At 39.8% G+C, this 27,400-nt stretch overlaps 1 protein-coding gene across 1 annotated transcript in view; it reads left to right on the top strand.

The window, feature by feature from the left end:
• Positions 1-27,400, top strand: part of LOC136874553 (pickpocket protein 28) — a 175,761-nt gene that overhangs the window by 83,334 nt on the left and 65,027 nt on the right. Inside the window, exons 5-7 of the mRNA XM_068227844.1 lie at positions 15,135-15,312; positions 15,495-15,565; positions 22,307-22,434. Coding sequence (XP_068083945.1) covers positions 15,135-15,312; positions 15,495-15,565; positions 22,307-22,434 — 377 coding nt within the window. The remainder of the gene's footprint in view (positions 1-15,134; positions 15,313-15,494; positions 15,566-22,306; positions 22,435-27,400) is intronic.

Genomic DNA, 27,400 nt, shown 5'->3' with positions numbered 1-27,400 from the left:
ACCATAATGGCTGCAATTGGAGTGCTAACTTTGTTCGTTTTGATTAGGAGATTTCGTGTTGTTACCAAATATGTGTGGAAAACTGAGTAATATTTAATCGAAAATTATATTTGTAACCTTAAAAAAGGCTATAGGGTCTTTTTCAGTGCAGTAAGAAGCTGTTTGTTCTTAAAAAGAGTATTTATTCGAACAATACCGGTGGTGATAAAGTTATTGTCCTCGTGTTCTGCTCAGAACCTTTTTTTTTAAATATATATTTTCAGTTGAAGTTTTGCTCGAGAAATGTATGTGTCTGCATGGTTTACATACAGGGCTGCGGTTAATGGTAGTGTTGCAAGATATTGACATCTATTTATCTTATTTGCTGTCCGGACATTCATATTTGAAATATTTTATAGTGTGTATGTGTTTCAATCTGACGTTGAAAAAATAATTCTCTCATCGTTATTTTTCCTCTGAAATTACAATAGATGTACGCGATAACGTTGTTTTTGGTGTATAAATATTCATATTTTGTGTTAATGAGTTGCATTTCATGACTTTCGACTATTGGTGTTTTCTTTAGGTGACACAGAATAAACACGTTTAATCTTCCACTTAAACTCTCATGTCGCCCACCGATGTCCGCCATGTAATTGTATTTGGTCTTGCTAGAGAGAACAATAGCAACAACAGCAGTTATTTCGGTAACACGAACTCGAGCACGAACACAAGGCTTTTCTGTGAATATAATGGTGTTTCTCTTCATGTCTGAAGGCAAAATCCGTGAAAATTGAGAGTTTGCACACGCGAAACCATGCTTCGTCCGTAAAAGAAAAAACGTTTCGTGCAAAACTCACGCATCAATTCACGTACGAGTGTAGTGTTGAGATTTGAACACCTGAAATGATGGAAACGTGTATAAACGTGTGCCACGAAAAAAACTTCCTATCTTCTATCATTATATCACCAGTATTCTCTCGAACTGTCACCAGTGTTTTGTCCAAACGCATGCACACTACACTGTTCATTAACCTTCCCGAGACAACCTTTCCTTCAAATAACCTTTACCAATGACCCATTGATTCCACTGTTGGGCGCGCTAGTGGACGGTTGGCTAATGAATGTGTTTTGTCTTATCCTAGTGATAAAGTTGTCAATATCTAATAAAAATTTGGTGTGTGTGTGTGTGTGTGTGTGTGTGTGCGCGCGCGCGCGCGCGCGCAGCGTTCCACCGTGGTCGTTCCATTCGAGCTCATGAGATGGGCTGACGCGGTTTTCCAAGACGATACTTATGTTAGCAGTGTCAGATTGTCTACTACTACAAAACTATTCCCATTACTCCTGGAAGGGGAGGCGAGCCTCTTAGACAGTGACGCCGTTTCTCAGACCAGGATAATTGTTACTACCGAGCAAGTTGGCCGTGCGGTTAGGGGCGCGCACCTGTGAACTTGCATTTGGGACATAGTGGATTCGAACCACTGTTGGCAGCCATGAAGATGGTTTACCGTGGTTTCCCATTTTCGTACCAGGCCATTGCTGAAGCTGAACCTTAATTAAGGCCACGGCCGCTTCCTTTACACTTCTAGACCTTTCCTGTCCAATCGTCGCCATAAGACCTATCTGTGTCGGTACTACGCAAAGCAAACAAAGAAAAAGATTTCTACGGTGAAGAAGATGCTCAGAGAAGACGAGGGGGTTGGCGGCCTTGGCGTAAGCTAGGAACTTTCCAGCATTCGCCTTAGTGCATGAGAATGGAAAACTTTTCACAGAAAGCCGACGATCGGGACCAACTCCTCTCCGTCTCCCGAATGCACATGTGTTTAGAATGGCCACGATAGAGCCGTCTTCTGCTGGGTGCTGGGTTAGTCAGTCGGAGTGCAGAGCCGTCGACCACGGAACAGCCGTGACCACTTGTAGGCCGAAGCCCACTCTGCCACCGCGTACGCAGATTGTCTTAACAATCACTCTGAGTCAACAAATAAGGACTGATAACCTGCTAAGGAGAAACTATTCTCCATTATCAAAAATGGAAGGGTATGTATAGGTACTTAAACGCAGGAACAGGTTCCAAGAAAGACATTCCAGGAATTATTAATGAATAAGCGGAATGTGTATGCGAGGATCTACAGAAGGCCGAAGTATTCGGTCAGCAGTATGTAAAGATGGTTGGTTACAAGGATAATGTTAAGATAACGAAGTATTGAACTTTACCTGCGATAACAGAGACATTTGCAATAAGATACAAAAGTTGAAAACTAGAAAAGCAGCTGGAATTGATACGATATCTGCCGACGTAGGCCCCACTGCATTTAGGGCAGTCGCCCAGGTGGCAGATTTCCTATTTGTTGTTTAATCTTTTCATAAATAATTGCAAAGAATTTGGAAATTTAATGAACATCTTCCCTGGTAAATTATTCCAACCCCTAACTCCCCTTCCTATAAACGAATATTTGCACCAATTTATCCCCTTGGATTCCAACTTTATCTTCATATTTTGATCTTACCTACTTTTAAATACACCACTCAAACTTATTCTTCTACGAATGTCATTCCACGCCATTTCTCCACTGACAGCTCGAGCAGCTCGTCTCCCGAATGTAAAGTTCACAGTTACGCGACCCTATCCGCACGGCCAACTTGCTCGCTTCTAGTAAGTATGGGTTTGTAATTTTATTGTGACATTTTCTTTCTTATTTCTATACATATTTTCAAGATCATGAATTGCATATCCTTTTCCAACAATGGGGCAGTAGGTGTGCTCGGATGGGGTCCAGCAGAGTGCAACCGACCCTGGTAAGGTCGTTTTAACTTGATCTCCACCTTGCCCTTCTGGCCCTTCATGTCCAATTTATGTTTTGGTTTCATTCCACATCCTTAAGGGGTAGGGCGGGCCACCTAGAGGTTTTCACCCTCTCCCTGGCCAGGCCGTGTCCTTCACAGTGATGATTCAACATCGGACGCTGTTCACGCCCCTTATATATCCTACTGGGCTTGGTAATAACAGTAAACATGAACAACACTAATGCACTCGGATGGCTGTTTTACCTGTCACAGAGAATTTATTGCAACTCCAATCATTTACATACCCGCCGTTGGTGTGGTCGTGTACGAAGTTACATTGACATCTGACGATGCCTTCTGGATGCTTCAATTTTTTGTCAAGCGGTGTATTTCACGTCATTTATTTCGTTTCATTAACTCCGGTGATGAGGCTGACGTCAGGAAGGGCATCCGGTCGTAAAAACTCGCTACGAAGATTCATCTCACTTCATACCCGATCCCGTAGAGGAACGGGACAAGGGTTGAACATTTGGACATACATACACTGAAGTTAGCCTATCAGATCGCTTCGCGGACGATTTATAATTTTACCTTCCGCAGCCCAGAATTTATAATATTATAAGGAAGAGAAAATAATGCAAATCTTACTCGGAATTCCTTTTATAGGAGAGATGCGATGTCTAGGAACACACCATCGCGCCCCCAGAAGAACATTACTTTTTTAACCTACAAAAGAGCAGCACCCGCCATCGGCCAAGACTAAAGTAGCTACTTGCGTTCTCATTGGTCAACGCGACGTCATTGCCATCAATGCTGATAAATATATTGCGTCACCAACCCCGGCTGAATAAAATCACAAACGTAAAACACCAGACCAATCGTGTTTCCACACGAAACTAGAAGCCTAAGGCCGCTTCGCGGCTTCTAACCGTCCAGACCAATGGTCTTGTCTAGATCCTATCCTAACCGTTCACACAGCAAGAACTAGTCCAGACCAATGGTCTTGTCCAGGTCCTATCCTAACCGCCTGCATGGCAAGAACCAGTCCAGACCAATCGTGTTTCCACACGAAACTAGAGGACTAAGGCCACTTCGCGGCTTCTAACCGTCCAGACCAATGGTCTTGCCCAGATCCTATCCTAACCGTCCGCACAGCAAGAACTAGTCCAGACCAATGGTCTTGTCCAGGTCCTATCCTAACCGCCTGCATGGCAAGAACCAGTCCAGACCAATCGTGTTTCCACACGAAACTAGAAGCCTAAGGCCGCTTCGCGGCTTCTAACCGTCCAGACCAATGGTCTTGTCTAGATCCTATCCTAACCGTCCACACAGCAAGAACTAGTCCAGATCAATGGTCTTGTCCAGGTCCTATCCTAACCGCCTGCATGGCAAGAACCAGTCCAGACCAATCGTGTTTCCACACGAAACTAGAGGACTAAGGCCACTTCGCGGCTTCTAACCGTCCAGACCAATGGTCTTGCCCAGATCCTATCCTAACCGTCCGCACAGCAAGAACCAGCCCAGATCCTATCCTAACGTCCTCACGGCAAGAACCAGTCCAGACCAATCGTGAAACAATAATCACTACCACCAGCTATCGAAGCACCACTCACTCATTAGTTCCTAAGTACAGAGGTTGGCAGCACTGAGCACCGCTTGACAACATCCAAGACCAACTACAATATATCATACCTTAATGCAGTTATCGATATTAGCTAAAATGGCGGCCCGATCGGTTTGTTCAAATGTAAACATGAGCATGTGCGAAGCATCTGTTTATTTCTTTCTGTTGGTTTGGATTGATTAGGAAACGTTAGTGTAGTCATGTTTTTTTGAAATATGGTTTTAAAACTATTTTGATATATTAGGACGTGTCGATCGTATTGGATCAAGTGTACTTAATGCATCGTGATGATTTCGTAGTTACAAGTAATTTATTACGGTGCATTCGAGGATAAATTTGTCAATAGAGAAGATGTGTTCCGTGTACTTGATGAGCTGTTTTTTTTTTTTCGGATAAGACCAAAACTCTGTGTTGGTGCCAATCCTAGTACATTTCTCAATTACTATACCTTTGGAGGATTTTAAAAGTGAGGTTATAAAAAGTGATAAAGCTATTTATTTATCTGTGAATGAAGATTATATTCTCCTTGTTAAATTAGAGAACAAGGTATCAATTGATATACTGTCCATTACAGTATGTATTTACGTTACCAACGATGTGGATGTTAAAGTGATTTAAACGAAAATAAATATGCTACCAGAGAATTTCAAGTTCATTCTCCTGTAGATTCTCTGAAGTGAACAGATGTAGCAGTTTGGTTGATCATTAGTCCCTATCAGAATCATTGTTATGAGAGAATTGAAATTCGCGACAAGGTTATGTTTCTAAAAAATTTCTTGAACGAGGTAGGCTATTATAGGCCTACTTAAAACATATGGTAATAGAAAGGTCATTCAAATAAATGTATTTCTAAAACAAGTATTGATTTATAGGATGAAGAATTACAGTCTGGAATAATTTACCAAGGGTGCTCCCTACTATATCTACACCAATTCGATAAATTTCCAATTTCTTTGAAATCACTTAAGAAAGTTCTAAGTAGACAATTGATACGTAATCTGCCATTTGGTTGACAGCCTTAGATTCAGATCATAGGAGATTATTAATTAATTGACTGAATTGAAACTGTAACGGTTCAAATCCCGTTACAAGATGATATCTGTATTTTTATTATTGTATGATTTTATCTGTATTATTATTATTATTATTATTATTATTATTATTATTATTATTATTATTATTATTATTATTATTATGTCCTATTATTATTATTTTATCTGTGATATTCTTACTATTATTGTAATTATCAGTTTTATTCAATTCGATTTTGCAATTGCCTGTTGCTTGCAAGATTGTACTTAGATGTATGCATATATACGTATGTGTAGAATAACATTCAATACCTGTACAGTGAGAATTGTTGTATATATCAGAGATTGGGTGTGACGTTGGTGCATTGTGCAATATTGTTGGCGATTCTGCCAAGTCATCGCCGCGCCATGGCTATGTCATCGTATTTATTTAGCAATGCGCGCACGGAGTTAGTCGCCGCAGGGCTATTTCACCACTGTATGTAATATTTGTCGCGTAGGTGGGAGTATGTCATGGTTATTTCTGGAGATTACGTAGTTGTGTCAACCAACGTCTATATAAGGTGGGTGCACATTGTTGCGTCAGTCATTACTTATACGGATGCAGTACAGTGAAGTAGTCTACTAGATCAAGAGGCCTTAGTTGGTCAGCCAACCAGTGTGAACGAGAGATGGTGAAGACTCAGTGAGCCATTATTGGTCATTGAGAGAGTGAGACCAAATGGTTGGTCCGTCACTTAGTGGAAGACGCGGACGCAAGGCTTACCAAGGAGTCAGAGAGGGCAACCCTGGACCTGCCAAGAGGTCATACCATATTGACTTACAAAGAAGTCAGATGATATGGAGAAGAAGCAGTCGCAAGGATGTATCACCACGTTAGGCGTGACACATCTACAGTAAACACCAGAGCAATGGATTACGTCGTAATTACACTCAAAGTGTTGAAGGTACAGTCAAGTGAATCAGTGAGGGAAATATTTCGTATAAATTGTTAAATGTCCGGTCAAGAAGAATTCAAATTCATGCCTAGTTTCTTTCAGTTGCAATGTCATAATTTCATATTCTCATCTGTTTTATCGCAACAAGACTCACTATTTTTTGATATATTATTTAAAGAATATATATTGTTCTATCAAACGAATTCAGATTTTCATTTCATTGACAGCAAAATATCTTAACCTCAAAATTAATGGGGAAACCGAACGCCAATCTCCTTTTCCCAGAACTTATATGGTATGTTGTCAACAGTAAGCTTATTACCCCACACCCTAGAGATGGTCAAGAGTCTCATTCTATTATTGCTGTACTGAGTGACAGCTGGCGCCCTTCAAATAACGTATGTGTAAGTAAGCAGGTAACAAGTAAGTGTGAGTACAAGGTTCGACGAGTGTGTATTTTATTTAATGAATGTTAATTTTCATAATTTCCATTTTAAATGCAAATATTCAGATTTTTCAAGTTAAATGCAGATTTATAATATTTGTAAAGTTAGTCAGCGACTCAGGAACAACTCTCAAAACGTATCAAATATTCCCCCAGGACTGTTATTTTAGAATGCAATCCTATATTACCAATTTCCTTTACGATACTAGTTCATAGAAAATATGTACCGTATATTTTGAATTATCCACACATTGCTTAGCTAAACAGAGGCTATTTCTAGATAGTGTTGGTCTATTACCCAAAGTAGAGTTCCTGTTCGTTATTATTGACAGCTTAGCAATTCAGTACAATAATCAAAAGGTTATATTTGTGTATCACAGGCGTGTTTAATGGAACCGATGCGTCGGCCATGTTGTTTTTGTATTAAGGTCTGATATTATTGTAGATGGTCTTGCAACATCCTTCCCGAGCGTGTAAACAAACGACAGTCGTTCCGCGCGCAGCTGAATGTAGCGAGTACTGGGATGCGGAAGGTAGTTTTTAATTTTTTATTTTCTCAAGTTGCTTTACGTCGCAAAGACACAGATAGGTCTTACGGCGACGATGGGACAGGAAAGGCCTAGGAATGCGAAGGAAGCGTCCGTGGCCTTAATTAAGGTACAGCCTGGCGTGAAAATGGGAAACCACAGAAAACCATCTTCAGGGCTGCCGACCGTGGGGTTCGAACCCACTATCTCCCGGTAAAATTATAATCGCGGACGAATTTAAATGGGCTTTGCGAGGCGATGTTGCTAAATCTGCACGTGGCTGAAGACCGGTTTCAGCCGGTGTCACCATAGCGTACTTGCCATGGCGCGATCCTGTCAGCTCGGAGATCCTGGCAAATTTGTTTCTTCTTCGATTGGTGCTCTCAAGCTGGTCTTAAGCTAATGTAACATTATCAACTCACCTTCGCCGCTTTCGTCATTTTCCGCCGCTTTCTTCCCGTTATTTGACATCCGCACACTGCCACAGCTTCGGGACTACTGTCAGCTGATTGCCTGCATCAAATCTGGATGACGTCATCAACTCTACACTCTTCATGGACGTTTTCGGCCTTTCTAGTGCCGTGTACCATGATTTCCCCTGCACCTCCCCTCTCCAACTGGCCTATATAAGCATCTCTCTTTGCCTACTCCTTCGAGGCCTTCTTCGGCTTGTTGGAGACAGGGCAACATCTTTGTGGTACGCTGATGTAAATTTTCTGGGTGTTGCTGGCGAGTTATCGCGTCGTTTGGGGCCAGAGGAAGCTGGCCCGTTGCTCTGGCTTTATTTCACGTTTCATTTGGCTGTGCGCGGAAGCAGGAGCGCCTTTTCCGGTAATTATTAGGGAGGCATGATTAACATGAACACAGGCATGTGAAATGAGGAACAACTATTATTAATACGAACATTCATATACTGTATATTAACAATATTCACAAACAGACACAAAAACAGAACAATAATAGAGCGTGTTTCTCAAATACATTTTGAAAGAGTCTTATGTACGGAGTTTTCAATAATATTCAAAGTAAACAGAAAAATAGAACTTGATTCATATATAAATTTTTGAAGGAATGTTTTATGTACGAAGCCATCAAAATAATCACAAGTAAATAAAATGAGAACTCGCTACATAAATACATTTTCTTAATAAATATCATCTTACCGTACTGTATATTATACATTTCATAATGCGAAATATGAAAAGCCCTACCGCCAGATGTATCGCCTGAATAGTCTATATTGGGAAATAAAGTTCTCTGAAGGAATGCCCGCTTTCCAATCTCATTTCTTGGTATAAAACCGCCTTCCACCTTCTCTAGATTTAACGTCTTAGCAGCCTTCGAAGACTACCAAACTCATCGTTTTAAGGGGAGTTAACATCAGGAAGAGAATTTTCGGGGGTGGGGAGCAGAAAACGCCTTCCCCACCCAAAGTCGGCGCGCTGCGCAGAAGTGTGATTATTGCGGTACGGCAATCTCAATTTGTTTGGCGGACAAGTAAGTCTAGAAGAAAAGATTGAAATTAAACGTTGAGGTACTTACCAACCAAATGATTTCACGTTATCTCAACTTGATGGCAAGAAAAAGAGCTTTCTGTTATACATGGTTCAGTAAAATGTCATGGTTAACAGTGAGTGAAGAGAAACAAAGTCTGTTTTCAATGTGTGTTATTTCGTGGTGTAAAGGTGTAAGGAAATAAAGCATTTAAGTGAACGAATTAAAACACATGAGGAAAGCGCACTACACTTAGAAAATGCCTGTAAATACAAAATATTTGGGACTGTTAACACGGGTGCACAAATTGACTTTGTATATAAAATCTCAATCCGGAAACATACTGAAGTAGTAAAAAAAATAGACACATACTAAATAGAGTAGTAGAATGCTTAAAATTTTTTGGAACTCACGAGTTAGTACTGAGGAGCCATAATGAAATACAGGACTTAGTAAACCGTGGTAATTTCTTAGATTTGTTACATCTTCTTGGTAATCTCGACAGTGTGTTAGATGACCATCTGAACAGCACTCGCACATCAGTTTTTAATATACAGTACGTCACGTATTATATAAAACGAACTATTAGATTGTATGTATCAAGTGTACATTGAAGACTTGGTCAAAGATATCAACGCTGCAACTTTTGTTCCTGTGCAGGCATGTGAAGCAATAGACATTACCTGCCAAAGTTAATTTATCATATTGCAGTACAGTAAGGACAATGAACCTATTGAAAGATTCCTTTCCTTTGAAAATGTTACTGATAGGACAGCCTATCGTCTCAGCGAGGTTCTGAAAATACTACTCGAACCTTTCAATGTTGAGGAAAAGCTCATATCTCAGGCCTTTGATGGAGCCGCGGTGATGCAAGGGCCCTGATGCACAATTATTTTCCGTATGCCAAGTACGTTCACTGTTACGCTGATCAACTAAATTTGGTAATACGAAATGCTTGTAGCTAGAACATAAAATCTGTTAGGTTGTTCTTCGCAAACATTACAGAATTCACTACGTTTTTATCTTCATCGCCTAAGAGAAGTGATGTATTGCGATCAGTTTCTTCAACAAGATGTAACTTTCAATCTCGGGTTGTGGGTAGTGTTCATGAAAACATATTACATTTATTGGAATGTTTTGAGAAGTTTGAGAACGAAGATGATTGGGATGATGTAACAATAAGAGAGCGTTTTGTTTAAACAATTACTTAACAATTCACAATTTTTGTTTTTTCTGAAATTCTTCTACGAGATGTTGAAACATGTTCATACTTTGTATAACACGATTCAGGTGCAGAGTGCCAATACAGTTACCATATACAATGTATTACAACGTTTTGTATTAGCTATTTCGGAAATAAGAGAGAACACTGAAAGATAACAGGTAGCCTAAATGAAGATGAATGATCTACTCCAACAACAAAAAGATCTAAATACAGCTCTGGTGTAAATCTGCCTGCAGATACCAAAGAAGTGTGTGATACAGTGATCAACCAAACGAAAGACCGATCCCAGCAGTCCCATATATTTAATAGTTTCGCAATTATTGATCCGAAAAAGTTCTACGTTCAGAGAAATTTTCTCAAGGAATTTAGTCAATACTTTTTCATCGAATTACAGTCCTTTCATTTCCCAAGAGAAAGTGAGAAATGAACTTTCAGTGATTGATCGCAATGATACCTTTAAAGATATTCCTTCAGTCTGTGATTTTTTCACGTTCTTCAAGAAACATTCCTTTGAATAATCGTTCCCTGAGGTACACAAAACTCTACAAATTGCACTAACTGCTCCAGTTTGAACAGCGGAAGCAGAGATAAGTTTCAGCACATTAAAAAGAGTCAAGCATATAGTATGGGTCAAAACCAACTGAATTCACTCGCTGTTTGTTCAATTCACACGGAGGAAATTGGTGAAATTCCCAACTTCAGCAACAGAGCCAGTCAGAAGAATAGACGTGCCAAACTGCTGAATAAGTAATGTGCCATTTTGGTGAGTTAAATTCTATTTCTTTATAATTAACAATTTAGTGCATATATTTAGGCCGATATATTTTACTACATGTACTGTCTTTTGGAGTTTTTGTGATACAGTATAACACAGTACAGTATTGAAACCCATGTTTCAAAAATGTCTACCTCAATCCCATACTCATGGCCAAAATCTTTATATCGGGCCCCACTGGCGGAATTGATCACGAGCTGCCACTGCCATGAGGTATTGTAAACTTCGCATGACTATGTTCTCGAGTTGTTGTACTCGAGTATGTATCCATAAGGGAGCAGCTGGATGTCTAATTCCTTTGGTTAGAACGCTGTTTTTAGTTATGTGTTAATGAACTTTCTGTGAGTCAGTACTCTCGAAAATTTCTGGTACTTCAAAATTAGTTGACATTATTCTACTGCGTAATGGTCTTATCTTGAAATTGTTTACGTTTATCCTGTTGGGATAAATGTGTGTTACATCCAGTGTTTTCTGGAAGTTGATACTGAAGTAACTCACTACTTTCTAGTCAGGTCAATTCTTATTGCATGCCCAGAAATTGTAATTAAAAAATACTGATCTTTAATTTATTCTCCTATTCTATTGTTTTACCTATCTTCCCTGATTTATCTTATTTGTCTTTGTACAGTTGGTTGGGAAACATCTGTTCTGTTTAAATAATGTAATTGTAAATGTTATTCGGATGAAATACAAATAGTTCCTACCTACCACCGAGCTTTGTAATATTTCCTTTGTGGTTTGTTGTGAAAAGTGTTCTAATCTTTCGATATTTTGGTGCTGTACTATTCTTAACTGGTTGCGTCATTTGTTGGAAGACATCTGTATTTGTTCATCTGGATTTACCAATTCTTGTTCATCCCCTAGTGTCCTTGTATTTTTCTGACTGCTTGTAGATTGCTATTTATACCGGTACCTTCCCTTTTGTACCATCCACGGTATAGGCCTACCTCTCGTTGCCCAGCACTTGAATATGTCGGCTCCACGATCCCTTTTTATATTTCTTAAATGAAAATGAAATGAAAATCCGCAGCCTGTTTCCAGTCAATCGAGCGGATCAGGAATGGAATGAATGAAGCCCCATCTAGCGGCGAGGATAGGAAATGTGCCACCTTCCGAAGCCTGTCGCACTCCCCTGGGGCAATGATAAATGACTGACAGGTGAAATGAAATGCTAATGGAGAGTGTTATTAGAATGAAAGATGACGTGGAAAACAGGAGTACCCGGAGAAAAACCTGTCCCTCCTCCGCTTTGTCCAGTACAACCCTCACATGGAATGGCCGGGATTTTAACCACGGTATCCAGCGTTCGGTGCGCTGCCACCTCAGCCACGGAGGCTTCATCTTTCATAAATAAATAATATTAATAATAAAATAATCATAAACAACCTACCCGCCACACTACGTGCAGATATAGCAACAACGCCTCGCAAGCCCATTGAATTCACCAGCGAATCGATCTGATTGGCTAACTTCAGCAGCGCGATATACGTATTATTTCTTTCAGATGTTGTATAGCAGAAAGACCAACCCTCTCATACATCCAGTTCACATTGTTTCCGACCACTCTGTATATTCAGTATTATTATTAATAGTCAATATCTTTAATTTTAAACGTGATAAAGTGATTTTTTAAAATTGTATCTATCTTTTTTAATACGGCCTAGTCAGCCTATCCTTGCTGATGGCGGTTTTCCGCTGCCTCCGCCCGCAATGTACAAAGTATGGTGTTGTTCGTTATTATCCTCACGGATGTATTTGCAAAGTTTCGAGTTAATGAAATAAAGCACATGATCTGCTGTGGTAATAGAATGTAATATTATGTCAACAAAACACTTGAAAATACATCACACAAAGAAATTGAATTAAACGTTCCTTGGAACAACACTACGCGCCGAATGTTAAAAAGTCCTTAAAGATCTTCGCCATGGAGACAAATGTACACATAACTTTTCTCAGAATCTACCAATTTAATTAGTTATTACCTCAAAAGAAAGCGCTTGATCCACTGAGTGTTCTTAGGCCAAAATGAACTCCGTACCTCAGTTAGAACCAAAGATATGATTGCTTCAAAGAGACAAAAAATTGAAAAAATGAAATAATTTAAGGAAGGCGGAAGTTAAACATTTATATTACCTGATGACAAATCTGTGCATGAATACCTTTCAGTTAAAAAATGAAGGAAATCGACAGGATAGAATGATCGGACTGACTGACTTTAGTTTTCATAAAAAAATTAACATATAGATGGCAGAGATGGTCATTGCTAGACGAATTATTACGACGACAGCCTACAAAACACTATGCAGTATAGTCATGTGTTCACTGAAGCTCGTAAATTAAACCAGTAATATTAAATATAGGTAAAATTACCTGTATGAAGTAGCAGTTGGCCTAGACGACGGCTTGGCGAACATTTTGTGTTCTTGCCAAGGCAATATCAGTTAATACGATGCCTTTGCTGGCAGGACCTAGTGTTTACAGCGCACTATGTCTTCTGGTATGGGCTAGAGCAATCTTGTTACCTTCATTGATCTGTCTCAGCTTTATCCTTGGCTTTGACAAAATGAAAGTGACTGAGGTATGAGTGATGCTAGTAATGCCATTCCTTCTGCAGCCAGTCCCTGCTATGAATGGTGTGAAAATATTGCTCATAGGGTCGGTTGGTGCATGCATTTCAGTGGGCTTGGCAGACTGATATGTAATAGCAACTTCTGGCTCAGTGAGGAAAGCAACGGGAAACTACCTCACTCCTCATTTCCCTAGTACACCTCTTCAGTGATGCCTAGGCCATCTATGACAGCTGATGGCGGAGCTGTTGAGGATCCAACCAGTCTTCGGGCTGAGGACTAAACATACAGAGGTCTTACGAACTTCGTTAGGATAATATCACTGACAGTTTGCTGATATTCTTTGACCTTACACTATAACAGAACACATTCTGAAAGGAAAGAGTTTCTGTTTCTAGACTGATTGGGACATTATCATTTGGATATTTGAGGTTGTCCAAAATGTCTAAACATGAAGACGTTTGTTTTGTGATTGTCCGTCTCAATTCTTATCACAAGAAATCCACTATCCTCCACGGCTTTAATCACCTTACGAAGGCTACAGATGAGAGAGTAATCTGAGGATATCAAACTACTTCCTTTATTGGACCTTGCCTAGATATAGCCGACAGCCACTTTTCTCTTAATTTGCTTGTAGACGGTGTATTTTATGGAATCGTATCCCTTCTGGCTGCGAACCACTTTACCGTGATTTGCAAAATGGTATACAACAGTTGAATATTTCAGGGGAAAATTTGAAGTTTATATTTAACAAATAGATATATCTCGCAAAAACGGAAGAAAGCAAGCACACTTTAAAAGAAATTGTATCTATATAAATAAAGTTGTAGGGGATCCGCTGTCTGTAATTTCGTTTGTTTTGCCAATTTTTCAAATATTTATCCGCTTTAGGTCAACTCAGGACCAAATCGGTGGTTTTTATTTTTCGTGCCTGTTTGTCTGTTGCACTATCACAGCGAAATGGCAGGATAGATCTCGACAAAACGTCGTATTTAGTGTATACTCATCCCGGGGAAGGTTTTGACATGCATATCATTTTTAAATCTTTGAAAAGACGGGGGTTTACAGGAAAACCAGGACGGTTTTTCTCCATTTTCTCTTATAATATTGATTTTCTGTAAACTCCGTGGACTGTGTGTGAAATGTCTCTTCATTATAAACAACTTTTGTTATGTTCATAATCTACCTTACTCTTCAAATGACGGAGAAAATTACTGTTATCTGCGGGTATCATGCTCTGCATTGAGTGACCGACAGATCGAGAACGAACCTACATGTTACCATGGCAACGTCTCTGACTGCTTGCCAGCAGGAAAGTAACGTATTGCCATTTTCGTCATCATTCCTGTAAATTCGTGGTTGTTCCTTGGGTAGAAAGCAAGAGAGATGTCAATCGGCCATTCTGCGGGATATTGACGGAATATCGTTGGAGGTTATAACCGTCCTCGAATAGCTTAAGTAATAACACCATTAGTCATCTTCTTATCTGTTTAGCTAAGAAACCCTGCGCCTAAATTTCTCCTCCAGAAGAGAAGAAATGTTATTATTTACGGACTGGAGGAAACGGAAGGAGAATCTATTATGGAATTGATGAACTCAGCCTTTAAGCTAATGAGAGAGAAATTAGGCACTGATTGTACTGAGAGGGAGATAGATGATTTGTACAGGATGGGAAAGAATAGGGAAAAAAGACCTGTGAGAATTAAGTTTGTTTCCTTATTAATGTTAAGCCGAATTCTGAATAGTGCGAGGAACTTGAAGGGCAGCAGAGTTTGGATAAAAAGGGATATGGACAGAAAAAGCCTCCAAGAGCAAAGAGTTCTACAATTCCATTTACGACAAGCAAGAAAATCGAATCTACAGGCATTTGTAAGAGGACACCGCTTGCATATGACAGGAGATACCTGGGCGAGAACGTGGACGGTCAGTGATCTGGGTGATATGTTTAAGCAACGAAGTAAGCAGTTTGGGTCATCAGCGGAAGTGCATGGTGTAGGAGTGATGACACAAGGGATTCCAGAGTATACGTGCGGTGCTGGTGTTGATAACCCTGGACAGGTGATTCAACGGTCTACGTCAGATTTTTCAGTGGAGTTAAATAACAGTGGGAGGAACGACGAGGCGAGCCGGATGTCAACAGCGGCGCCGCGTGGAGGAGCTGAGGATACTTCCAGGCGTAGGTCAGTGAGTCTAAAAGACTCTTTCAGAAGAAGGGGATGGGTTCAGGTAGTAGAGTAAAAATTACAGAAGAACTATCTGAGAACGACGTTATTTGCTCTCCGTAGGGGGGTGTAATGGAAGTGGAAAGATCCAGAATTATTAGAAGTGAGGGAGTTAAGAATATAGAAGTAAAAAATAACTAGAGTTAAAGGTATCATGTGTTAATATTGAAGGAATATGGAACAAAATAGGTAACGAAGACTTTAAAGAGCTACTGGAAGAAATGGACATGCTTGGGCTTGTAGAAACTTGGGCTGATTACAAGAAAGACTTAAAGATAGAAGGGTGTATCGTATGGAGTCAATATGGATCAAGGAGATCCAATAGAGGAAGGATATCGGGCGAAATTTCGGTGGTAATCAAACACAAGTTAAAAGATAGGATACAGCTTTTAGAATCTGAGCTTAAGTCATTAATCTGGATAAGAATATTAGATAGGCTCAATTGGAGGATGAAATAAGTATAGATTTTATATATAATCCACCTTTGAGCTCTCCATTTGCGCAGAATGTTTTTTTTCTTCAGAATTTAGCGACAGAATTTAGACGAATGAGAAGTACGTATGATCAGGCAAGCATTATTATTATGGGTGATCTTAACGCGAGGGTAGGGGTCAAGAAGCCATTTTACAGTCAACATGAGGACGGTGTATTGTTAGGTAATAGAAATAGCCAGGATGAATAATGTAACAGAAGTGGAGAAACACTACTAGAATTATGCGCGGTAGAGGAGCTTTATATATTGAATGGATGGTAGTTCGGAGATGAGAGTGGAAAACTAACCTACATAGTAGGAAATGAGGGCAGTACAATTGACCTAGTTGTATGCCGTGGGGATAGTTTGCAAATTATCAAAAAGATACACATTAGGGATTGGGCGGAGACAAACCATATGCCAGTATCAATAAAATTAATAATTCAAGATATAAGAGTGTAGGAGATCGTTTACGATAGCGTAAAGGAGAGGAAAATACCTAGGTATCGTTGGAGAGAAGAATTAGGGAATGAATTCAGTGAGTACTTCAACGGAGGAAATTTTGAGATTTGGAAAATAGGTATTGTAAAATTGATAGAATAGAGTTGAAGAAGCCCTAAACAGGACAGAAAATTTAACTAAAACGCAGATAAAATGTGGATGGTATAATACAGAATGTGCGAAGAAAAATTCACTAGTTATGAAAGCACTTAGGAGATACAGGGTGGATGGTAGTCAAGTAGCTAGAAACGAATTTTGTAAAAAAAAAAAAAAAAAAGAACAGAGAATTGTTAAGAAAGTCGAAGTCGGAATGGCAACAAGAGATGGCTGCAGACATAAATAAAAAGTGTAAGGAATGACAGTAAGAAAGTATGGGATAAAATAAATCAAATAACCAAGAAGAAAAAGAAGTTGACAAGTTATAGTACATGGGTCCAGTATTTCGAGGAATTATTGAATAAAGAAGACAAATGGAGAGCTCATCATGAGGGAATTATTGTTTCGGGGGGTTTGAGTGTCACTCTGCCTGAATTAGATGAGGCTATTTCGACTCAGGAAATAAGGAACCTGTTACAACGAGCCAAGAAGGGAAAATCAGGAGCTATTTCGGATATCACATATGAATTTTGGAAAGAGGTGGGATAGCTAAACGGCATGTTGGAAATTTTGACAAGGATATTCAATAAAATTTTCCAGAAAGAGGTATTTCCGAAAGCTTGGAAAGAGGGGATAATATGCCCTATATACAAAAATAAAGGGGATAGATTAGATCCAGGAAACTATAGGGGAATTACTTTATTAGATGCATTGGGGAAAGTATATACTAGTATACTAGCAAATAGACTAAGGAACTGGGCAGAGAGACATTCAATCGTGTCGAAATTTCAAAGTGGTTACAGGAGAGGAAGAAGAACACCAGATAATGTTTTTATTGTGAGAACTCTTATTGACAAATATGTAAGAAAAAAGGAGGTAAGCTCTATATTACATCAATAGATTTAGAAAAGGCATTTGATACTTTGAACAGGGGGTCAGTCGTTACTAGACTGAGACAAGTAGGAGTGCCATATAAAATGATAAGAGCTATAAAAATACGTTTTTATTGCTAGTTGCTTTACGTCGCACTGACACAGATAGGTCTTATGGCGACGATAGGACAGGGAAGGGCTGGGAGTGGGAAGGAAGCGGCCGTGGGCTTAATTAAGGTACAGCCCCAGCATTTGCCTGGTGTGAAAATGGGAAACCACTGAAAACCATCTTCAGGGCTGCCGACAGTGGGGTTCGAACCTACTATCTCCCGAATACTGGATACTCTCCGCACTTAAGCGACTGCATCTATCGATCTCGGTAAAAAAAGAAGACGTATGCTGAAGTAAAGTGTACTGTGAGAGTACTAGAAGGAGTAGTAGTTGGAGAGATTATCTCTAAAATGGGCCTAACAGGGGTGTAAATTGTCACCGATTTTATTTTTATTGTTCATTAACGATATAATAGAATTTGAAGTTGAGGAAAGAGTTGCATGGCCATGTTCAGAAAATCAGGATATTCCTGGTCTTGTCTTTGCTGACGACATACTCCTGTTCACACTAACGCCAGTTGCAATGGAAAAAACTATTGATGGTATTGAGAAGTATTGTAAAGAATGGAATATGAAAATTAACGCACAGAAAACTAGAGTAATGGTGTGCAAAAAAGGGAACAAATTAGCAACAAAAAAAAGGAAAAAATGGTATCTTGAAGGAGTAAATCTGGAAGTAGTTAATAAGTTAGAATATTTAGGATTTATCATATCAGGAAATGGAAATTGGTCTGAACACGTCAAGAGGGAAAAAATTATTGGTGCAGCAGCCCTAGATAGTATAAGAATATTAGATAACAGGATGCCTAATATTGATTTTAGGGCACAAAGAAATGTATGCAATGCTGTGATTAAATCTAAAATGTTATACGGTGCAGAAGTATGATTAAAATAATTACAGGCTTACCATTATGTTCAGCGAATAGTGGAGCAAGATTACTGTGTACACACATTAATGTAGGTGGATATAATTAAGAGACTAATAAAATATTGATTTAGGTTAAAAGGGGGAGGAGGGGAGAAATTCTAGATATAGCTTACCGACACCAAATGAGGTACCAGGATGGGTACTGGGCGGGCAACTTAAAGAAAATACTAGAAGGAACTGGGATGGGGATCTATTGGGACAACGATTTAGAAGAAAGAAAAGTCTGTAGGAAAGTGGTATAGATGATAGCAGATATAGAAATACAAATGCTAAGAGCTGAGGATAGTAATAGGAGAACTCTGGAGGAATTCATGAATATATATCCAGGTATGAAAATAATACATGATAAATTAACCAAAAGAGAATACAGGGGATGGATATGGTGGCTGATGGGAGTTTATAAAAATAAGGCTTTTACAGAAGTGGCAAATACATGTTCTTTGTGTGAGAAGGAGTTAGGAAATGTACATTTCTTGAAACAGTATGAAAGTACAAGAGCATTACGGGTTTAAAACTTGGAAGCGGAAGAGATAAATAAAATGGGAAGATAATTTGAATAGTATACTGTTGTCAAATTAAAGAACAGGGAATGGAAAAGGCCATGTAAACTATCGAAATTATTGACAATTGTAAAAAGCTTGTGGAAGAAAAAATTAAAGTGGTGAATGAGGGAAGGGTACGTGCTGATGAAGGTGCGGAAAAAAATAAAGTGGTTAAAGGGGAATTGTACATGCTGTTGAAGAAACTGAAACAGCGAAATCAGCACGAGTACACTTGGTTAAAAGGATACTATGGGACAGAGAGAGCATATTTGTCTCTGGTGAGACCCCAACTAGAGTATGGTTCCAGTGTATGGGACCCTCACCAGGATTACTTGATTCAGGAACGGGAAAAATCCAAAGAAAAGCAGCTCGATTTGTTCTGGGCGATTTCCGACAAAAGAGTAGCGTTACAAAAATGTTTCAAAGTTTGGGCTGGAGAAAGGAGAGGAAATGCTAGACTAAGTGATATGTTCCCAGCTGTCAGTGGAAAGATGGCGTGGAAGGACATCAGTAGACGAATGAGTAAAAGTAGAAAAGATCACAATATGAAGATAAAGAGGACAAATTGGGGCAAATATTCGTTTATAGGAAGGGGAGTTAGGGATTGGAATAATTTACCAAGGGAGATGTTCAATAAATTTCCAATTTCTTTGCAATTAATTAAGAAAAGGCTAGGAAAACAACAGATAGGGAATCTTCCACCTGGGCCACTGCCCTAAATGCAGATCAGTAGTGATTGATTGATTGATTGATTGATTGATTGATTGATTGATTGATTGATTGATTGATTGATTGATTGATTGATTGATTGATTGATTGATTGATTGATTGATTGATTGATTGATTGATTGATTGATTGATTGATTGATTGATTGATTGATTGATTGATTGATTGCACATACAGGAATGCATGCTAATATTTCAGGATGAACCAAGTCTCGGCTCTCCTACCTCGGACAATCGAAGTTGGAAGAGGGAGACTCCAAATAAGCAGTTTAAAATTGATTATAGTGAGTCGAAGAAGACATACGGAAAATTATTAATCTCTGAAGTATCATCTCTGTATGGGCTAATAATAACGAAATTTTGTATCCATGTATGTACATAACACAACTTTGACACACAGATATGGAACATTAGAGAGTTCAAGTCAGTAATAAGTAAGGGCGACAGTAATTATAATTTTAGTAATGTTCCGTTTATATATTTGTTCAGTTTTATTCCTTTGTTCCTTACGTATTGTATATTTTCTAATTAGTAGTATTCAGTTCATTGATATGTAAGCCGTACTGTATTCCTTCTAATGAAGTTGTGTGTTGTTTGCCTGTTTTTTTTTTTTTGTTTTTGTTAGTTTGTTTTGGGTGCTGACGTAGAGCTGGAAGAGGGTGAGATAGGACTGGCCTATCTCAGCTAAAGTGTTGATTCGGTACGTCTGCACGCGTAGAGTAGAGCAAGGTCGTGAATAGTGTTAGGTAAGAGGAAGTAAGTTGTCAATGAGACAGCGAAAGATGAGCCGAGTTATGGACTCCGTCTCGGCAGAAGAATGCAGGCGTGTCAGCGTACATGTAGAGCAGGGCAATCCGCACACATGTGGGCTGTTACATGGAGTGGTGAGGAAATAACATTGAGAGCTTAAGGGGTCTATGAGGTCCGAACCTCATGAGACATGTCTGGTCGTGACATCCCAGGGAAGGGTGGTAGCAGTTCCTCACCAGGGGTGATGTCGCGGCCAGACAGATTTAGGATAGAAGTAGTTAATGTAGTTAAGTAGTTAGTTTAGTTAGATGTAGAAGTGGCGTGTTGTATGTGGAGCTGGCTATCCTCCCATGTGAAAGATGCTACATAGTAGATTTAGAGGTAGTTAAGTAGTAAGTAGTTAGTGCTTAGCTAATAGCCTGTAAGTGTTTATTTTTGAATTGAATATTTGGAACATTGTAACTGGGCGAAAGCTTGTTACGTTCAATAAATTAATGCCAAGTGTTTCTGAAATTTCTCCTCCGTTACCGCTTTCTTATATCCGTAACTCATACTATCATAGTTTATTGAGGGGCATTTGATTTACCAATACATCCACTTGGTATTTACACATTTGTCTTAGCCGGCTGTTCTCAGTTATAATCCTATTTTCTATTAATTTCAACTTTCTCAACTGTATTATTTTCTTCCTTAATTACTTCGTATGTATGCGAGTGCTAAACCCGAAACCTTGACACTCTTTTTCTTTGAGGAAATATTCCAAGCTATGGAACTGTATAACTTTTGGCCCCGGGAAATATCGGAATATGGATGCAATTTTAATGACGGTGCAGACCCTCGTTTCGGAATAATTGGTGGCTAAACGGTAAGTCGTATCACAAAAGAGAAATCACAATCGCCTTTCAATTTAGGCAGATCTATATCTTTGGGTCTATGACTTTTTGTCGTATCTCTATCCCTTATTTGTTAAGTAGAACTGCATTTCTCGAGTTCAAGTTAATTTTGTACTTTTTACACGTATATGTTAACGTTTGGCACACTTAGAGGAAAGATGCAATCATGACATTGGGCACGCAGATCGACATGACCAGTGGCCATATGTTCGTCAAATGTAATTATTCCCGTGTTACAAGAGTATCAAAAAAATAAAGTAGTATGGGAAAACTGTACCAAATTTCACCCCATTCAATGACTAACTGAATCTAACCCATAAATATAGGATGTACGAGAAAATGTCATAGGACCATCCATGTAGAACACTGAACGAGGCGTTTGATGGTGAAGTCAGTTTGTAGATGCAATGTAATATAATCTTACTCACTGCCTTTACAGTAATTTAAGGAGAAATCCGTATACAATGTAAAATACCGTAGCGAAGCACGGGTACATTTGCTGGTCTATAAATATAACACGATTAATTCATTTCACAATTCTATACAAAATATCACAAACGGAAGCGAACAGGCACGTACGGAATAACTCAGCTTTTTACACACATGTACCAGTAGCACAATGCAGCACCCACACTGACCGCGAAGATTCTGCATCTAAGACTACACTCTTACGGCGATTTAAAGAGATATTTGGACTTGTGCCTTCCTGTGTTAAACTACTGACATTGAGCAGGCAGTATAAGAGGATAGAGACAGATTACAGATATGTTCAATATAGGGGAACTTTTTTTTTCTCTCTTTACAGCTTTCTCCTCAAATGAATGAGACCTTGACGGAATTCTCTGCTAACTACACTCAACCACTGCTAACCAAGGAGGGGCTATGCTTCTCGTTCAACATGCTGGGTGCCCACGAACTCTTTCCCAACACTACGTAAGTAGTAGCGTACTTACTATTTCTGAACGTAGGCGTCCCTGAGTATAGCCCATCTAGTCCTTCACACAACCTGTGCGCATGTTCCAACTACTCACTTCTCATTTCCCTAGCACGCCTTTTCGGTGTCGCCTATGCTACTTGTGGAATTTTTAACATCGCACTAACACATCGAAATTTTTCGGTGACGGAAGGATGGAAAAGTAGCGGCCGTGGATTTATTAAGGTACAACCCCAGCATTTGCCTGATATGAAATAATAAATCACGGAAAACCATCTTCAGGGATTCCGACGGTGGGATTCGAACCCACTATCTCCCGAATGCAGACTGACAACTACGCGATCCTGACCGCACGGCCAACTCGCTTGGTGTACATAGTTTACATGGGCTGTCAATGGAGAGATGGCGTGGAACGACATTAGTAAACGAATAAGTTTGAGTGGTGTCTTTAAAAATAGGAAAGATAACAATAAAAAGTTGGAATTCAAGAGGACAAACTGGGGGAAATATTCGTTTATAGGAAGGGGATTTAGGGATTGGAATAACTTTCCACGGGAGATCTTCAATAAATTTCCAATTTTTCAATCATTTAAGAAAAGCCTAGGAAAACAAGAGAGAATGAATCTGCCACCTGGGCGACTGCCCTAATTGCAGATCAATAGTAACTGATTGATTGATCCTCTACTGAAAGGTATAAAGTGGCAAGGAGAGATTCAGATTGGCGGAAATGTAGCTTGCAGTTTGGCCTGTGCCAACGACTTGGTCGTAACGGCAGATTGTGCTGAAAGCCCGCAGTCTAATACTGCATCTTGGAGCTTGAAAATATGTGCAATGAGTATATTATGAAATTAGACTTTCCAAGACTAAAGAAACCTAAGAGAATTGAATATCAGTTTGGGAATACAATACTGGAAGAGGTACATAATGTCAAGTATTTAGGATGTGCATTCTCCCATGATGGCGTTAAGTGAGATTGAATCAAGGTGCAGAAAAGCTAATGCAGTAAGCTCGCAGGTGTGATCAACATTATTCAGTAAGAAAGTCGCCCACGATCGAAACTGTCTTTACATCGGTCTGCTTTCACACCAACTTTGCTGTAGGGGATTGAAAGTTGCGTGGACACAGGAAAGTAACAGACGTGAACGTAGCAAGAATGATTTCTGGTAAAAGAGGTGGGAACAATGGCAGGTTGACACTCGGAATGAGGAGATAAAGTCTAAGTTAGGAATGAACTCGATTGATGAAGCTGTTCGGTAATGGTGTCATGTGAGGTGAAGGGAGGATGATAGACTACCTAGAAGAATAATTGACTCGGCCATGGATGGTAAGAGAAGTAGAGGGTGACCAAGACGACGATGGCTAGGCTCAGTTTAAGGATAAGAGGTATAGAACTAAACGACACCACAGAGTTAGTTAGAGAAGTATGGCGCCATTTATTAAATTCAAATAGGCTTGCAGACTGAACGTTGAGAGACATAACAGTCTGTAATGAATATACTTGCACAGGCTACGTATTTACGTTTTACTATTTGCTTTACGTCACACGCATACAGATCAGTCTTATGGCGACGATGGGATAGGAAAGGACTAGGAGTGGGAAGGAGGCGACCGTGGCCTTAATTAAGGTATACCCTCAGCATTTGCTTTGCGTGGAAATGGGAATCCACGAAAAACCATCCTCAGGATTGCTGGCATTGCGGTTCAAACCCACTATCTCCCGAATGAAAGTTGACGGCTACATGACCCAAATCATGCTGCCGCTCGCTTGGTCTTAATTATTCTAATCGTTCAATTATTTAAACAAATATTTCGAATGAGTGGACCCGCATTTTTCTCAATGTAGCGAAAACGTATGCAGTTCCCGGACGTGCCACAGCGTACCAGACGTCAGCGCCGCGCGCCGTCTCTATTAGCACTCCGCTCGATACTCGTGTCCAATACATTGTTATAGTATGGCATTTGCTATAATATTTGATGCAGCCTGGCCTTGCTACAAATTTGGATGTGTTTGTATACGTGTTCGATCGAATAAAGCGGCGTTCTAGTAGGATAATAATTATAGGTTTCTATAACTGGACAATAATAATATTCTGTCTGTCTGTTAGGTCATCAGCCCAGAGGCTGGTTGGATCCTCAAATAGCACCACCAAAGGTTATGCGGTTATAAGGAAACCCCCAAAACCAATGGCAGCACCAAAATGAGGCGTACTAGGCAAGATGAGGAGTGAGGTAGTTTGCCATTGCTTTCCTCACTGGGTCAGAAAGTACTATTGCAGCACGACCGACCCTAGGAGCAGCAACTTTCATAACACTCAGATGCACTAGTCGTGCTCTGAATGTCATTACTCAGCACTACCCATACCCCAGCAGCTTCCATATTGTCACAGCCATGGACGTTGACTGGGACTTGGGTGGAAGCTATACTTTACTCTGGCCTGTGCCAAGAGATGGATGCAAAAGTACTGTATCCATCAAGAAATGACAGCAGGCAGATAATAATATTATATTTCTGAAATAAAATAAATGAGTGACATGGGCAATTCGCCTGTCACGACAAGAAAACATATGAGGCTCTTTTCTTTTTCAAAGAAACACCCAGTATTTTAATTCATACACAAAGGGCGCAGGCTCAGAGATAAATTGTTCTCCAAAAAGAGACGCGATTTCCGCTTCCTGGGCTGTCATAGTTGAATAAGAAGTTTCTTATCCCTGCATGGCATACACACACACACACACACACACACACACACACACATATATATATATATAATCTTCTTCGTAAATATTCGGTAACTCCCACACAGTTTTGATGGCCGTCTATTTTCCCAAGACTGAAATGAGTTGCTCAGAGGGTAACGCTGAATTTCTAAGCCCAAGTTATCCGGTTCTTCCGGCTCAGTCCGGTGGTATTTGAAGGTGCTCAAATTCGCCAGTCTAGTATCGGCAGATTTATCATTATGTAAAAGAACTCCAGCGGGACTATATTCTGATACTTCAGCGTCTCCGAAAACTATAAGCTAGTTTGTGGGATATACAGTAAAATATTTGTTACTAGTATATTCAGTACACTATCATTCGTACAAGCAGTGTAGCATAAATCGATCAACATCCATCCCTGACACGTCATCTATATCCAGCCGTTCCCTGAGTACTCAGCGTCGACTAAGTCAGCAAGCTGTTGATCACCGACTAGTGAAGAGTAATGATGGCACATTTCACTCCTATTTGAATTTATCTTTCCAATTATATTAACAATGCTTCAAAACATTTGCGAAAATTAAAATCTACAGCCTATTTCCAGTCATTTGACCGGGTCAGGAATGGAATGAATGAAGTTCCATCTAGCAGCGAGGATTGGACTTGTGCCGACTGCCGAAGCCTGTCGCACTCCTCTGGGGGCAAAGATTAATAGCTGACAGATGAAATTATACTTGAGAGTGTTGCCGGAATGAAAGATAACAGGGAAAACCGGAATACCCCGAGAAAAACCTGCCCCACCTTCGCTATGTCCAACACAAATCTCACATGGAGTGACCGGGATTTGAACCATGGAACACGGCGGTGAGAGGCCAGAACGTTGTCACCTGAGCCACTGAGGATCTTCAAAACATTTATAAAGTTTCTAAATTTCTTCTCTAACTTCTGCCCTAATTACCCCAAGTCTATTGCAGTGGTAGCATTAAGTCGGGCTTGAAGGCCCACCTACACGTCAACAGTCTTGCATGTTACCGGGCGAGTTGGCCGTGCGCTTAGAGGCGCGCGGCTGTGAATTTGCATCCGGGAGATCGTGGGTTCGAACCCCACTGTCCGCAGCCCTGAAGATGGTTTTACATGGTTTCCCATTTTCACACCGGGCAAATGCTGGGGCTGTACCTTAATGGAGGCCACGGCCGCATCCTTCCAACTCCTAGGACTTTCCTATCCCATCGTCGCCATAAGACCTGTCTGTCGGTGCGACGTAAAGCCCGTAGCAACAACAACAAGTCTTGCATGTTCAAGCAAAGAGTGATGCACAATACGCGCGCGTCCACGCTGTTCAGTCTTCCACACAGTACTTACGATAATCACCTTGCATGCACTATGGATGAAGTACCCTTGTTAAAAAAATTTCCCTGTGTGCAATGAAACTGAGGAGAAAAAATACTATTCTACACCGTTCACATTGCTCTTCAAGATGGTTTATCTAAGAGAAGATTCCCTTGTCTAAATTTGCAACGTGAATTACCGCAGGAACCAGAAGACTGGAGTAATTTACCTGAGATGTGTACTTTAAACCCAGGTAAATTAAAGCAATGCATAAGAGGAATTATCTATCAGCAATCACCCGCATCTGATGCTTTTAATATAGGCCTACAGGGCCAGCGGAAAAGAATGCCTATATTTAAAAACAATGGTGCTTCAAGTTGCATTTTTTTTGTAAAATCTGAAGCCATCTCTTTTCATTTCCGACTCAGTTCATTTTCAACTTTTAGGTTCTTCAGTCTGCCAAAACTAATTTAGAGTACGGCAATAAATTTATTAACTACCTGAAAAAGAAACATACGGTATGTGGTAAGAGAATTATACCTAAAAAAACTTAACTAATTGTTTATTTTGCAGGTATAATAATGTTACCATATCTGATCTCACGCCAATGGACTTCTTCTTCTGGGGATACATTAAAAACATTGTTTATGGTGAGAATTTATGTGACTAGTGTATCTCAGACAAAAGATCACTGCTGCCATCACTATTGTCGCTCCATATATGCTCCACTGTACGAGGCAATAAACGGAATATTATAAATTGGATGTCTGCCAAACTACTAATGGGGGACATATAGAAATATATTAGGGTATGCAAAATAAAACCTTCTTTCCTATTCATTTTGAGACCATAATTGCCTTAATATTTTGATTCTACTTAAAGCAGTACTTTTTCAAAATATGGGTATTATTTTTCTGTCATCCCGTATAATAATGGCGT

This window comes from Anabrus simplex, chromosome 5 (assembly GCF_040414725.1).
Source record: "Anabrus simplex isolate iqAnaSimp1 chromosome 5, ASM4041472v1, whole genome shotgun sequence".
Lineage (NCBI taxonomy): Eukaryota > Metazoa > Arthropoda > Insecta > Orthoptera > Tettigoniidae > Anabrus > Anabrus simplex.
This window is presented reverse-complemented; position numbering and strand designations above follow the sequence as displayed.